Source organism: Melanaphis sacchari, unplaced genomic scaffold, assembly GCF_002803265.2.
Source record: "Melanaphis sacchari strain LSU unplaced genomic scaffold, SCAv2.0 Contig2_pilon_pilon, whole genome shotgun sequence".
NCBI lineage: Eukaryota > Metazoa > Arthropoda > Insecta > Hemiptera > Aphididae > Melanaphis > Melanaphis sacchari.
Window position 1 is genome coordinate 201,217 of NW_020271173.1, and position 13,396 is coordinate 214,612.

A 13,396-nucleotide genomic window follows, 5' to 3' on the forward strand; every position below is an offset into this window, starting at 1 on the left:
TTAATATTACAACCTGACGTTTCACGTTAACAGGTCTTGCTGAGAGCTCGCTGGCAAACGCATGCAGCAATACGTAACCTGAACGAAGTACAGCTGTGCAACGAGTGTACATATAATTATGTTATGACGTATAACACGACTTTCGAGTGAATCGATAAAACGCCAAGAACGTCGGGAGAACATTGCAACGACTGCATGCATTTTGAACTCGGCGCAAAGCTTTGTTTGATTGTTCGGATCAGTTTTGGAATTCGACTCTCAAATTTCCAAATATTTTGATTAAAAAATTAAAAAATGCAATTTATTACTTGAAATTTACCTAAAATCAAAAATTGGAAAGGGTGAACTGATCGATATCACACGTATACCTCTACTCCGCTTTGAGCGCAATCTGTTTTTATAATATTATTTACATACATATATCGTTTCACTAAATTGGATGCAAAAGGTTAAATGGGTAATTTTTATCATGATATCCTTACGTGTGAAAAACAACGAATATCGGTATCTAATTCCATTAAATGAAATTTATCATAAATAATGTAAAAAGTGAGTACAGATCCGTTAGAATTTTTTTTGTAACATTTTGATATTATTTATTAATTTTATTTTATTTTATGTTAATTTATTTATACAAACATTTGTTTAACACGTAGGTACTATTTTTTTCTACTAAAATGTCGACCGGTTGCAAAACTTTTAAACACACTTACGTAGCTACCTATGTGGGAATGAATAATATGTTCTTTCAAAGATTTACTTTATAACCTTGGTCGTCGTATTCCGTAGACACGTCTTTCAATATTGGGCGACCGCAACTAGTTATTTTTTTTACTTTGACCGACGCAACTCGGAAACATTGTAAATTAATCGCACGTACTTACTCAAGTATATTATTTTACAGATTGCTACAAAATATATATCTATATCACTATCAAGAAATAATTATCATACGTTTTGCAATATAAAAATTTATCATTATATCATATATAGTGGCAGTGATGGTGAAGAATATAAATCCCGCGAATCAGTATTTTTTTTCTTTTTTAGCCAAGAAATTACAAATTTTCAGTACGTAAATTTTATAGCATAGTTAAATGTCCCATTTTATAGTCGAGGATATCGGCGATGATAGAGTAATATAAGCAGATAAGTAAACATTTATAATTTTTATAATATTTTTGATATTTCAGTGATAATTGCGTCATATTTGACTATAATTCAACAACATAAACATAAATAGCAATCGATGAATATATAAAAACGATATAAATGAACTAAAATAAATAAAAAAAAAAATTAATAAATAAATAGATAGACCTCACTTGTACTTAGATAATATACTATATTATACAGCATTGTAAATGTATACGTTATTTTATGTTGCGAAAATAACGACGACCGTTAAATCGAATCCAGCACCGTACGCGACAATAACTAGTCATTTTATTATACAACACGAAATTTTTTGACTACCCCATAAATGTGAGCCGCTGAAATTTATTGCGTGTCCGCATACAACTACGCAGCTGGTAATTGTGTATAGTGTATTCGTTCGAATTTTATAGCTTCTGGGGCTTCTGGTTTACGGCGCGACTGTCGCGTTGAGGTAAAATGTATATGAGATTTTTTTGAAATATTTTACGAGTTGATTTAAAGTTAATCGGCTCAGTTAAACTATATAGGTACATTATACTTCGTCGTTTTTTACCAAACATTTAGCACGCAAAGTTTACGCGTATACTTTTCAACGAATAACATATTAACGTGAGTTTGGTCACTATATAATAATAAAATTATAAGTCTAAAGCTCATGTCAGCAGTGACACGTGGGTATATTTCGTATAACGACAACATTGATATATTACACACCAACTGCAATAAAATACAATATATTATATATCCTGTATAGTGTATATTATATTATACTGATATATGTATAGTTATAAATATCATATTATTATAAACAATATTAAATTATAATACATAATGTATTATGACATACAGTGATAATGATTATGTAGATCCAGTAAAAAAATAATAATGTGTTTAGCTATACCTGTCTTGAAATCGCGTTCGATGACGTATATCTTTTTGACTTCGAATAATACCGCGACGGATACGGTCGAGAGGAACACCTGTAAAAATATACATGCATTTGGTTTTCATTAAACGTGACATCTGAACAACGGCGGATACCTTATGAGATCAATATGGTCGCGTTATTGTTAATGTATTTTTTGCGATTTTATGATATTATGTTTTCGTTTTGTTTTTGATTACGCAACAATATCCACATGCTCGAGCGAATCAAAAAGAAAAGGAGGCCAAGAAAACATATAACATGTTACTTTTCTTTATTGTCCGTTGATTACCTGGAGCGTTTTTTTTCCCTACATGTCCCGCCGTATTCTTTTCATCTGAAAACCGTCACTAATATTGGGCTGATACGCGAGGGAAAGTGCCATCTTATGTGACAAATGACAAAAAAACATCATATATATATATATATATATATATCATAGCTTGTGTGAATAAATATATAACATATAATAATATGTATGTGTATACAAAAAGGGAAGGACAATATTTTTAGACAAGTTAAAAATTACCGTTAAATTCTTTTTATGTACTATTAGTAAATCTAAATATTATTAGGTTTAATTTTTTTCTTTTTTTTTATTTATTATAAAATCAGTAAAATATAAAATAACATGCGTAATTTAATTAATTCTACACGAATTTGAAATATTTATCTAATATTTGTGGCTAAAATTTAAAATAATTAAAACTTAATGAAAAATAATAATAATATCGATAACAGGGATTGGCATTTAGAGTTAAATGATGCCAATAATATACTCTTACACACTATAATATTAAATATCAAACAAAAGTAGATATTTTTTATTCTTTTTTAAAATTTAAATAATATTTTCATCTATATTGATTTTTAATTTACAAAATTACACTGATATAAGTTTTTGGTAATAATGAGTTATATACCGATAATTCTTATGCATAATTTTGATATCAGATGAATTGAATACTATTTTTCAATTGAAATAAAATAAATTAATCTTTACAAAAATAACAAAAAATAAATTAGTTAAAGAATCTTAAGATCTATAGAAAATAAATGTACTGTTGGTCATAGTTTAATCAATCAGCCAATAAACTTTTTATTTTTTTTATAATAAAAATGAATATGTCATGGTAGGTAATTTTGAAGAATTGTTAAAAATGATGGTTTTTATTAAGTTTACTAAAATGTTATTATTTCAGAAGACTTAAAGCACTTATTTTTATAGTAGGTACGTTATAAACATTATTTATTAATATTTCATACTATAGTATTTAAATTACAAAATTTTAAGCTCAAATTTCTTCAAAATTAAATTTATCTTATGTATATATACTAAAATACTACAAACATTTTACATGACATACCCAAAATTCAAACGTATATAATAGAATTATCAATATTTGTACGACATATAATGCATTCATTCAATTTTGGAAAAATACTACATTTACTTACCAAACAATAAAAGAAAAACTGCATTATTAAAAATTATTAAAACTATTTAAACATTAAGTTAAAATAAGATAAAAACTGTGTAAAGAATATTACTATATGTTATTATTAAAATAGTGTAGGTGGTATAAATTATTTTTGTAGGAGTAGATCACTATTATTCAGTTGCTTCGACGTGTGTCTACAACGTACAGATTGACTTTTTATTATGGTTGACATTAGAACCGCCTAGGCTGGTTTCTCCTGTTCCCCTCCATGTTAGGTTTCAAAAGAAATATATTTATTTGTTATTGTATTTTATCATGAAAGAAATGATATTATTTTATAATTATAATATCCCCACCTCAACCAATTCAAATGTCAAATCGTACATATTGTTAGATTGTTAGCACAAAGACTCCGATCTATAAGATTTATTTAGTTATGATGATTGCGTGTATGTTGTTACCACAAAGTTAATCAATAAAGTTCGTATTTAATTTGATTTTAAGATAAACCCATTACATCTAGGTTAGTTTCAAATACATAATTACATCATAGATGAACAATAAATGATAATAATAACAATTCAATATTTTATTTAAATAACAAAAGTGTATTACCTAAACCTATAAAGAAATAACTTCAATTGATAAATAATTTTTGGCTTGTAAAATGTACTATAACACAGGATCGAAGAAAATATTAACTACCAGCTAATAATAACAACTTTTTAGATTAATTTTTATTTAATTTCTAAATTAGTTTTTAGGTATTAACATTTAAAATTTAAGATAATGTTACTATGTAAAGTATTATATTCGAGATAAAATAATTTTAAAGTTGAAATCTCAATAACGGTAAAAAAAAATAAATAAAATGAAAATACTTATATACTATTGTAATCATTATCACATTAAAATAATATGATTAAAATGTTAAATTAATAATTATTATTTTTCTAAATGTTGTTAAACAATAATTTTGCGTAGGTAGTTATGTAAACAGTAAGCACAATGTTAAACTTATTTCCAACAATAATAATTGTATTGTACCTATGTAAAAATTTATAATTTATTTAAAACGTTTATAATGATAATTGACTACTCTGAAATGAGGATTTGAGGTGATCAAAGCAAGACAACAATCTAATACCAGATATTTGCTTACTAAATGTTTCCTATGCAGTTTTTCTAAAAATGCAGTTCAAACTCCTCAAAATATAACTGTGAAAAAATTTACATTTATTTAATAAACGTTGAAAATTGTTCGATAAATTTAGCTTTCCCTAAAATTATTTTATAAGTGCAATAGTTTATCATTAAACATTTATTAATATAGTATAGGTATAAACAATATTAAGTATTTTTAATTACTTATCTATCTGCTTATTTCTATTACCACTCAGTTATTAATTGATAATATTAATATTTGACGTATTTTTCAGTTCAGATTAAGGTTAGATAATATAATATATATATTCTTAAAATAATAAATTCAAAACAACTCAAAAAAAATTTATTATTTTTATTTATTATAACTGCAAATAATTAACTGATTTAAGTATATTGTACACACGGCTTTGAATTTTTTAATCATGTTTTAGTTAGCACATTGGAAAATAAAAAGTGTTAGTATACAGCGATAATATTAAAGGTACTACCATTGATTAAATAATAAATATATAAATTTAATCAATTATGCTACTAACTATGTACATAAATAAATATTACATAGGTACAGACATATAAGTAACGTTTCTAATTATTTTGATTGCCTATGTGTCACCTCATAATCTCTTTGGTTATAAACGCTTATATAGTACTAATTACATAAATATAAATTAAATAATGTTCACTAGTGTCAAATGGTCATTGTAATTTTTCTGGTTTGATTATTAAAATTATGAATAGTGTATGTATAACAATAATATTATTGTGTGCATAAAAAATTACAAACCTTCGATTTTACGAAGTTATATTTGTTATCCAGTTAGCTTGTGTGTATTTTAATTCTATTTAAAAGTATTAATGTATATGTACGTTTATTGTTCGTTCATGTTCAGAACGCAAATTAAATATTTTCGTCCTTATTAATTATGTTCTAACTATTAACCAGTACCGATAAAAATTGTTAATATTATAATCTCCCATTGAAATCGTAGCACCTATATAGGTAAATAAATACATAAAACAAATTAGGATCATCTCCTTATGTACGTTATGTTTTCACTTTCATGTTAATTGATTTGAGTATATAAACGTTAAAGCGTATGACTATAATGGAATTATAAGTTATAACTATACATTTTTAATTTAAATTATATATACCTAGGTACCTATTTTATGATTTATAGCGTAATTGATTTTTGAACCATTTGATAGTGTAATATAATAATATATCGTAATATTCTTGGATACGGATTACCAGATCCGAATCAATCACATTAGTACAAAACAAATTCAAATTTTTCAGTGAAAGTAACTTTTATTTTCATCGTGGGAAAAGAGAGTCAAACTAAACGGTGAGCATAGATTGCTCGATACAACATTAATTAGGTTCCTATATTTTTTTTCTTAGTGCCAACCATATCAAATAGGGTTATACAAAATAAAATGACTAGGGCTCATCATTATCTGTATTACTCTTATTATGTGTAACTAAATTATGAACGAATGAAAAATGTCACTTATAATATAACTATAGACGGTCGGCATAATAATAATAACATAATAGTCGTTACAAAATACCAATCTATACTCAGTTTTCGACAGAAGTTTATGTAATGGACCAGGTCTTCTGTAGGTTTTAAATATTATATTATATTTTATGATATAATATGTTGCACTGCACACTTCTATTATTGTTATCATCATAATTTACTTACCTATATAAAATATAAAATATATTATAACTCAACGAGTTATTTTTTTACTTATTGTCAATATGTTCAAACAATCAATTGTATACTGATATTAAAGCATTATAAAAATATAAGTTGACAAAAAAAAAGTAATTTTTCGTTTGAATTATTTATATAATTTAAGACTATTTACCTATTTTCTTTCTTGTAAATTTTCACGATTCGAATAACAGCCAATTATCGAACTGTCTTTGGAAGGTATTCATTTAATTTTAATATCGCGCGATAAAATGTTAAAGAAACGGTTATAATATAATAGGATAAACGATATATACAAACAACTATTTATATCAGATTTCAATACACCGATATCTACTTTAAATTGTATGAAAAAATAATAATTATTCGTTTAACCTATAATATATGTTCATTCTTAAGCAAACCTATGAAACATTATTGGTTGTTTAGAAAATGCATAATTTAACTCTAATTATCTTAGTTCTTGACTTAGAAATCAATTCCAACCATTTGATGATTAGGTTTTCTCATAATTAAAAAATAACTTTCACTATTTTTGTGTTATGTAAAATTATTAATAATACAAAGTTATTTGTTTATTGAATTATTTAAAATTTAGGTGATTATTAAAAAAGTGAAAACTTAAAACAAATCGTTTTTGGTTTATTAATTGCATTTTACTTAGGAGATACTGCCGGAAAATTATTCTTATTTAGTTTACTTATTTTATATTTGTTTTCCTTAAACTTATATACATTTTATCTTTTTAATGTATTCTGAAGCATAAATATTGTACAAGATAACATTAATTCAAGAGTTTAATAAAACAAATTAATAAAGAATAAGTATATATAAAAAAAAAAAAAATAGTTATGTATATAAAAACAATTAGTGTTAATACAATTAGGTACATTATAATATTTGAAGAATAATATAATTTTTAACAGTAAAAAATTACGTTTCTTAGTATTATAGTTTAATAACCTTTGTAGTTATTTCTGGTTTTTATAGTAAAATTTATAAAATAAAACAATATTGTAAATAAATTATTGATTATTTATCGGTTTCAAAATAAATTTATTTCCCGTGGCTTCGTCCATGACTACTCCAGTCTTCATGTCAAAAACTAAAACAGGAGCTGTTTTTTTAGTGGCGCCTCTTATATTTGTCGATGCTTCTGATGGTTCTACTAATTGTTTCGGATAGTCTTGTACATTTCTAACGGATTTCTTGGGTTTATTCTTAAGGAGTGTAACCGTCATTGGCTTATAAATAACGAGTCGCTGACGGCTCTCCTAAATTTAAAAATATATTTTATTATATTATATAGGCCAGTAATCACCAATTTATATTTTTGAATTACTATTTTAAGAATCCTAAAGTTATTTGATGCTTTTGAAATATAATGTATATGTTTACAGAAAAAAAAGTAAAGACAAAATCAAAAATAATAAATTTAAAAGTGCTTATTATTTTTTTGTCTATGTGCGGGCCAGATAATGTCCGTTCATTAGCCGCCATTTAATAACCTCTTAAAAAATATTTTAGTAATATAAGAAAAATATGGCGAATTTTTTTAATTTCTGTACTGCGAAATTAAATAAATAGATAAATTAATTTGTTCGATCATATATTATCGTACTACTTTAAAATAAATGCATAAACTAAATGTTATTAGTAATAAATATGGATTTTACCTGTCCGTATTCGATTGGGATAGGTGCTTCGTATTGATCATTTTTTTCCTAAACAAAATAACAGATTACATGTGTAATCAACAATATTTATAACAATAGTTAAAGAAACTACTAATTATCTCATAATCTCACGTTTTCGTTGGATAATTCATCAGCGCCGCCGTGGTTTAAATCCCAATACTGTTCACCGTAACTGCCGTCTTTGTCACCCCATTTCACCTGTTAAATCATAACACATATTGAACGTTCTACGAGTAGGTACTATGTATTGTCACTTTTTTTTTTAAAACACACCTTTCCTTGGTACCGTTGGGTGTCGAAATCCTTTTTCTCGTACCTCTGTTCCCAGACGTTTGGATCCTCGAACACATGTCCAAATTCTAATTGTTGTGGTCCGCTTTGCAATGAATAAACGTCCCTAAAACGTGCAAAGAAATATTCGATTAAACAACATACTAAAAATCAATTTTTCCATATAGTTAACCATGACATTTATTAAATATTAATACATGTAGTAAATAATTTTACTGATTTCTATGTTAATTTTTGTGGTTTTGAAAAAAACGTTTCATTAATACTTTGAAGTAAAATTATATTATTATAACACTTTATACAACATTTTTTATTTTTTTTACAATACAATATATTATTTTATCAAGATACTTTTCTAAGAAAGTTTGTGTATAAACCTCGAATACTCTTTTTTTTTTAATAATTATAATTTAAGATTGAATGGTTTAATGATTAAATAAAAATAGTAAAGGAATCCTAATAAAGTTCCATATGTATACCAAATTTTAAATGCCATTGCTAATAACAGAAATTATTCGATATTAATAAACATTTTTAGAAAAATATTCTACTTTAGATTATTGTAACTAATTATAAATTCTTCAAATTATTTATAAAATATGTTTTTTTTCAATCACACAGAACAATTTACAGGAGAAGATGAGTGAAGGCATAGAAAAAGCCATGAAAAACCTATCCACGATGCTCGTATAAAAATAATGTAATTATTATTATTTTTGTGTTTTCGGATCGTTACGTAGTTGTCTTATGTAAGTTAAAAGGGTTTGTATTTTCTCAGCCACCGTTTCACTTTTATTCTATAGTAATAATTGCACCTGAAATAAACCATTTCGTATCACAGGACTTCGGACACGTTAATTCGAAATAAATAAGGTATACACACACACACATATAATATAGGTACATTTAAATCAGTGCGGCTGCTTACATGAAATGCTTGTTTTCCGCATCCTCGTCTTCCACTTTCTCTCGCAAATGCGTGTCGTCAACGGTGTCCCTATTGCTGCCTGTTAACAATAATATTTGGCCGTGTTATGTACAGTTATACTAATATTGATTGGTATATAATAATATTGTCGTTGGTCGCTGGTGTGTTTACCTCCGGCTGCGTATCGATCCTTGGACACGTGATCGACTACTGTAATGGCCGTAGTTACGCCATAATAATAGCACGTCTGCAATTGAATAAAAAAACCATAACTATTTATAATAATTAAAGTGGTGATCTATGAACATAATTTAGTTCGGGAAAACTTTTTGATGGGCCCTCTAATTTGTTCGTCTTGAATATATTTAGTGATTTTTGAATGCATATTTATTTTGAAGTCTTCAGAACATGTTGCTCTCGAAGTTATAATTAATAAATTAAAGTACTCACGTTTTGCACTAAATAAGAACAGAATTTATAATGTTAAATTAAAAAAAAAATATACCTATATAATATTTCATCTAATAAATCACTTTAACTTTTATCAATGTTAACTTTATTCAGTTTATTTTTCTTTACAGTTATAAGTAGGAATGTATAATTATTATTTGTACGAATAGCCCATTATTAGTCGCGTTCCACGCTAGGAAAAGTCTCGATATCCCGCTGGCATATAATTACCGCCATTAACTCAATACAGATAACTACTATAATACTTAAAATGTAAAGCTATATAAATATATTAATATATTTTACAATTATTATCAAATACTCACCGACACCAATAGCAGACAAAAATAGCGTGGACTGCAGATCGGCCCGACAGGGGACGTCATGTTTTCACGACGGTCTTATTCGCTGTGTTATCCACTGGCGTTCAGCGAGTCTGATATGGTTATTATTACGAATAGCTATATATATATATATATCGTACTCGTATTAGTTTTAGAGTTTTCACGTACTACACTGGCGAGGTAGGTACGAGAAATCGCCTAAATCGATCGTAACGAAACCCGTTCCGATTATCAGCATCGTGTCGGATTTCCGCGTGTCTGCGGCCTGCACACTACTATTATATTATTATTATTATATTGCACGCGCCGTGCACAATATATAATATTGCCGCCACTATCGTAAAATCAAAACGCATTGTTTCTTGTTACACGGTAGTTTTCCGACGAGACCTATGGAGTGTGAGCCCGTGTCTTTTCCAGCGTGTTGCAGCTACGATTGCTGTTAGCGGTTTGCAAAAACTGCAGTCGTTGTGGTTGTGCGGTCTGCGCGTAGAACTTTAGCTGTATAATTATGCAATTTATACAATATTATAAAGTGCTATAAGGCGTATATTTTGGTATACCTACTTACGAGTTCAAACACGTAATAATACATTTTATTCATTGTACCGTAATATAGTGCTTTGCAGTTCATATGACTTTTTTTTGGTTTATATTTTAGGTTATTTTTTGGTGAAATCCAAGACGCCGCTCAATCTGCCTTACAACATAGTATTACAATACGCATCTACTAAAATATTACGTGAAAGACATCAGCGTTTTAAATTATTACGTATGAAATTAAGCGACCTGAATGTTCCAGATTTTCGTCGAGTCATCTCAATGATGCCAATAATTTTCGGCCAGTTCGATTGACCAAGATCATAATATTAATGCGATGAATAACTATAAATATTTATGTGTGCCAGTGAGGTAATTGTGTGGATAAAATTATGAACAAGCGAACATTGTAAACGATTATTAGCTATTATACATGATTGCATTATAATATAGGTACGGACGTAATGTCAAATTGTCATTTACCACATCTACAATAAGAAAGTATATTGAAACGCCAAAAACTGTACGGTTACGTTTTGTCTACATGTATATCGTTTAAGATTTATTACAATGAAATTATAAATATGACGAAGGTATGTAATGCGTATTACACGCGTAAAAGTCTTTTAAAAATCCGCTACAAAACTTAATGGTTTAATAAATAAATAAACAATTTCGAATTTGTTAATGTGTGTTGCACAGAATATAGTGTACACTAGCTGTACGATCGTTTTGAGTAATAAACTGATGACCGTAAATCGTAATAAGTAAATAGAATGCGCAGGACGCAGGATGTGCAAATATACATAATACAAAGAGAGTTTATCTATTACGGCAATAATGACATTCTATTGTGAGTATATATTTGTGTTGGTTATTTTAACAGAAATAAAAAAAACAAGTAAATTTTATTCATTAATAAATCTTTACATATGCACGTATAATGCCTACTTAAAAATAAAATTATATTTCGTAAATATTTCGGCATCCAAAAAGCAGTGTAAAATATAAATTAAAAATAAAATTAAAATAAGTAATAATATTATAAATAACACTCAACTAAATATATATTCAGTATTGATATATTATTAAATGACATCAAAAAATATAATTTAAACAAAAATTATTCGTTTGTTTCTGTAATCTTAAATGTTTTAATTTAATTTCTCTGACGTGAATTGTATAATAATAATAATAATAATAATAATAATAATAATAATAATAATAATAATAGTAATAATAATCTTTATTCAAGGAAATAAATTCAAAATAAAATTTTTTTTATTTATGTTAAATAATAGGAAATTTAAAATATTCATTACAATTATAACTATACCTATACAATAATATTCAATAAATTAAAAAATATATAAGTACAACAATTTTCACAATTTACATTTTTTTCTCTTATTTACATATAATTTTACTCTAATATTACTTTAATATATTTATGATAGTTCTTAAAACCTGAATTGTAAAATTGTTAAAAAATTGTGCCTTAAAAATCAATTTTGTCAACATTATAGAATATTCGATGGCGAATTTAATATGAAAGATATAGTTACATTTTTTTAAATGAAATAAATTGTTCTTTTGACAATTCTTTAAATTGATTTCAAAGTTTTAAAATATTTCAAGACAATCAATTATATTATAATAAGTCTAACAGTGAGCTTTCATTTTATTTAACATTGATTATTCTTTTTTCACAGCCACACTTGAACACTGCAATATTTCAAAATTTATGCTAAGGAAAAGGAGTATTATTGAATGCGTTATCTATATTCTCTCTTTTATTGAAAAATACCTACATCGTATATTGTTGTAATGAGATCAAGTTTCATCCGTATAGTAAAGGCTATAAGCTAATTAACATAAACATAGTTGGGGTTGGATGGATATCTATCCCTTTTCCCTTAGCCGCTAAACAAACATCGGTATATGCCTATACACAGTGAACAAAAGACAATTAACCAGTTTAGCACTCTTAATTAAATACTCGACGAGGGAGAAAGATACCTAGTGTCCAGAACTGGTTTTGATGGGAACGAAGTAGGGTGTTATAATAATCCCCTTCATATTGACCATTGCAGGTAACACGATAATTAATTAAGGCTCCGGTCATAATTAGGCCATAAAACATCAACACTATACATTATAATATATCAAATTACTCTAATAAAAAAATTAAAAAAATAGGTGAGAATAATTTTCAAATAGAAATTGTATTGATACCAATCGAATTATTTTGTTTATTTGTCTACATACGGTAACATGATGCTTTATTTATAAATTTATAATTTATATAAACTTATAATACCATTATATCTACAAATTACAATAACTGATTATATTATTATTATTTTTTTTGATTGCATTACTTGAGTTATTTACAGTTTATATTTTTTACTATAATTAATTATTTTTTAATAATGTATAATAAGTATATATATATATATATATATTTGTTGTATGATTATCAAAATAAAATCATTTTTAATACCACAATAATAGGTAATGACTGAAATCAACTGACAATTGTTATACTTATTTACATATAACGATATAACTTATTTCTAGAAACTATTTACTTGAAAAATTTCATTAAAGAAAATATAGATTTCACTTTGAAGAATTCTTCTCATTATAAAAAACAATTTGTTTGGTTCTCGATACACCAAGAAATCGAGAATATTCTGTAGCTATATTATGAGTATAATTGTTATT

At 26.3% G+C, this 13,396-nt stretch overlaps 2 protein-coding genes across 2 annotated transcripts in view; both read right to left on the reverse strand.

The window, feature by feature from the left end:
* The window catches only part of LOC112595867, a 5,216-nt gene extending 1,644 nt beyond the window's left edge, over nucleotides 1-3,572 (reverse strand). The window contains exons 1-3 of the mRNA XM_025341255.1: nucleotides 3,542-3,572; nucleotides 2,060-2,138; nucleotides 14-93 (exon numbers count right to left, since the gene is read on the reverse strand). Of these exons, the coding sequence (XP_025197040.1) occupies nucleotides 14-93; nucleotides 2,060-2,138; nucleotides 3,542-3,565 (183 nt within the window). The 5' untranslated portion in view covers nucleotides 3,566-3,572. The remainder of the gene's footprint in view (nucleotides 1-13; nucleotides 94-2,059; nucleotides 2,139-3,541) is intronic.
* Nucleotides 3,573-7,414: 3,842 nt separating this feature from the next.
* LOC112596104 lies at nucleotides 7,415-10,210 on the reverse strand. The gene is made up of 7 exons (XM_025341601.1): nucleotides 10,112-10,210; nucleotides 9,507-9,582; nucleotides 9,336-9,414; nucleotides 8,390-8,513; nucleotides 8,228-8,314; nucleotides 8,096-8,143; nucleotides 7,415-7,693 (listed from the first exon to the last, which is right to left on the reverse strand). The coding sequence occupies exons 1-7, from the start codon at nucleotides 10,169-10,171 to the stop codon at nucleotides 7,445-7,447; spliced, it is 723 nt and encodes a 240-aa protein (XP_025197386.1). The 5' UTR covers nucleotides 10,172-10,210; the 3' UTR covers nucleotides 7,415-7,444.
* Between the last annotated feature and the right edge of the window lie 3,186 nt (nucleotides 10,211-13,396).

Excerpts from the sequence above, each read along its gene's own strand:
- LOC112596104 (XM_025341601.1), bottom strand. The coding sequence starts at position 10,171 with ATGACGTCCCCTGTCGGGCCGATCTGCAGTCCACGCTATTTTTGTCTG. Across the intron at positions 8,514-9,335 it reads GCGGAAAACAAGCATTTCAT|GGACGTTTATTCATTGCAAA; the intron begins GTAAGCAGCCGC and ends TGCACGTTTTAG. Across the intron at positions 7,694-8,095 it reads TCCCAATCGAATACGGACAG|GAGAGCCGTCAGCGACTCGT; the intron begins GTAAAATCCATA and ends TTTTAAATTTAG.